General features: G+C 37.5%; 1 protein-coding gene across 1 annotated transcript; it reads left to right on the top strand.

Moving 5' to 3' along the window:
• Window positions 1–413: 413 nt before the first annotated feature.
• Window positions 414–1,706, top strand: LOC115597021 (G-protein coupled receptor 4-like; the record flags this gene model as incomplete). Its single annotated transcript, XM_030442578.1, has 3 exons — window positions 414–488; window positions 788–963; window positions 1,073–1,706. Coding segments are annotated over 3 exons (777 nt in total), but the record flags the coding sequence as incomplete, so codon positions are not given.
• Window positions 1,707–2,902: the final 1,196 nt, after the last annotated feature.

Here is a 2,902-nt window from a genome sequence, read left to right as displayed (position 1 = left end):
TGTTGAGTGTCTGCATGCAGAGAACAAAACATCGGACGTTGGTGCAGGGAACTCATTCAGGTGGAGGCTTTCAGCAAGAAAAGGTAAAATGTATAACTTTACTTTTTGTCTCATAGGGATGAGAAGAACTGCAAACAGACATTAAATGATATTAGATTAAAAGTTATATTAAAATATGAAACTTAATTGACACAGCAGTTTTTAATTTGATTGTGGGTATATTAATATTGTGTTTTACTGTCATGATGTCACTGAACAACATCAGGTGGATTTTAAATCACTTGCACTTTTTCTATCACATGTTCTGAAGAATGGAAGATTTCAACATCAACACCTCGCAGGACAAAAGCTTTAATAACAGCAACATCACCTATTTGGATCCCATTGAGCTTCATAGATACAAGCTCATAATATTTGTGATGGCATGCGTAATAACTGCTATCAGGCTTCCTTTAACTCTCATGTCCATCTATGCTCTTTATTCTCTGGTACGTAACTTTTGACTTTTGATTTATTTGATAACTGTCTGTGTCATGTGTCTGTTGTACAGTTTGTCTGTTTGTGACAGATCTTGCTCTGATCTTAATGTACAGGAATTATTAACCTCATTATTAAAATTAACATGACGTTTATTGGATTGTAAACTCATGCAGTTTGCATGCGTGGCACCATTCCAGCCTTCTGTTAAACAGTTGAGGTTAATGGCTCCATTTAGTAAGAACTGCAAGAAAAACATTTTATAAAGTCTTCAGCTTGGGTGTTTTGTAATTATAATGTTTCCCTGCAGGTGAGAAAGGATCATGTTGTTCCGATCTACGTCGTCAACCTTCTCATTTCAGACCTCATTCAGTTCTGCTGCCTGATCCTTCTGATGACAGGAAGTGATAGGATGATTGTAGTTCCTATCTACCTTATTAGTCTGATGGTCAGTGTTTGCTTCATGGTGTGCATCGCCCTGGAAAGGTAACTATCTTTCTCACCAGTATGTGTGTAGCTTCTTCTGTGTCTTACAATTATATTTCTATATAAATGTGAAGCCTCTTGAACACAGTATGTTCATCTTGTTTTACAGGTATCTGGTCATCGCCTGTCCACTGTGGTACCGCTTCAGACACACCATCAAGTTCTCTGTGGTTCTCTGTGTGATGGTCTGGATCCTTTCTCCTGTCCTGTATGTCCTCACACTTTGGGTGCCGCTGGATGGTTCTGTCACAAGAATCATCATGGGGACTTTCTTCCTCCTTCCTCTCCCACTGTTCATCTTCTTCCTGGGTGGAACTCTCAAAGCTCTGTCTGCCAGTCGTGTCCCCTCTGATGAAAAACGAAGAATTGTGGCAATTTTGGTCCTGGTGCTGCTTATTTACACACTGCTGTTTCTGCCATCCATCATTTTGTTCATGGCAGAGAGGTACAATCACCACCTCTACCTCCTGGCTAATGTGTTTGTCCAGTTGAGTCCCCTTGCAGACTTATTTCTGTATGTTTTCATGAGGAAAGGGACCATAGACAAGTTTCTGGCCTCTGTGTGTTGCTGCAGAATGGACAGCAATGACAGCAGCAGAATGGACAGCAATGATATCACCAGTTCAACAGTGTGAATGATGACAACATTCACACAGTCAGCTTCATGTAGGCAGAGAAAGAGGGAGGGAGAGAAAGGAGCCGCCCTGCTGTCTTGATCCTGAAAACTTTTATCAATGTAGTTTTTTAATTTTTAAAGCCATATCTGATGTTCATCTATCGTAAAACTGTATTTATGTTGCTCTTTCATTAATTTTGGGACAAATAAGAAAATAAATATAATAATATATCATGTACATATGTTCATCTTTATGTAATATGAGTTCAGCAGCAGCTGTTTTGTACTTTCAGTATTGATACAACCTTCTATCATGACGTTTGTCACTTAAAATAAAATTGTACATTTTCTGAAAATTCAAATAAAAATCTGTCTCTAGACAAAATTGTGAATGTCTGGCCTTGACCAACTTTCTGAATTTAAACCTGATAAATGAATATAAAGCCCAAACCTGCAGTTACCACAGAGGAGCTTGTAGTTTTTTGTTCTTTTGTGTTTTTTAAATTTCCTGATTGTGTTTTGGCATTAAATATGAGGTATGACAGGGACAACAGATAACACCCAAACTTTTCAAGTCAGTGAAGTCTGAAGAGTTGGATGTTTCCCTTTTTTATACTTTTACTGATTATTAACTGAGTTCCAACATGTAACCAGTGCATTTCCCAAACCGTTGACTGTTTCATTGAATACCTTGTTTTTCTGATTTGCTGGTAAGAGAACTGACAGATAAAACTTGTATCTATCCCAGATATGCTTGAGTGTTTATTCTACTTTACATTCACGTTTATATTTTTTCAATGAAGAGTATTTGCTTTTGTCTTGATATATAAAAACAGGCAATCGTGCATCTTAAACTCTCACAGTGTTACAGAAGTTTAGTGAAGCCACAATGTTGCGCAAGGCAGTTGAGTATGTTTACTGATGCAATCAACAGGCTTCTCTTTGTGTTCAGGATGTTTAGTTTCCATGTGACATCTTATGTTGTTCGGTATATTTTTTGAAATGCAGTCAGGGCTGTTTAATGTTGTGTATCCACTATGATTAATAACTAAACTTACAGTAAATTAGTGACTTTCAAAAGAGAACTGCTCAAATTGAGGGACAGCCAGCTGAAATATCTGAAATGCCAGACATCCATCAGATGTGCAAGAGCCACATGTGATCATTCATTAGGTGCTGTGATCCGCCTTATTTCTGATATTCATACTTTTATCATGACAATGCTCTCTATGAAATGAGTGATGACGTTTTAACGAGGAAATGCACGATGCAAATGTTTTGCAAGTTATGAAAAATGTGATGTTGTAACATTTGAAAAGAACA

This window comes from Sparus aurata, chromosome 15 (genome assembly GCF_900880675.1).
Source record: "Sparus aurata chromosome 15, fSpaAur1.1, whole genome shotgun sequence".
NCBI classification, from domain to species: domain Eukaryota; kingdom Metazoa; phylum Chordata; class Actinopteri; order Spariformes; family Sparidae; genus Sparus; species Sparus aurata.
The sequence above is the reverse complement of the archived record's forward strand: the minus strand, read 5'-3'. Positions and strand labels throughout refer to the sequence as shown.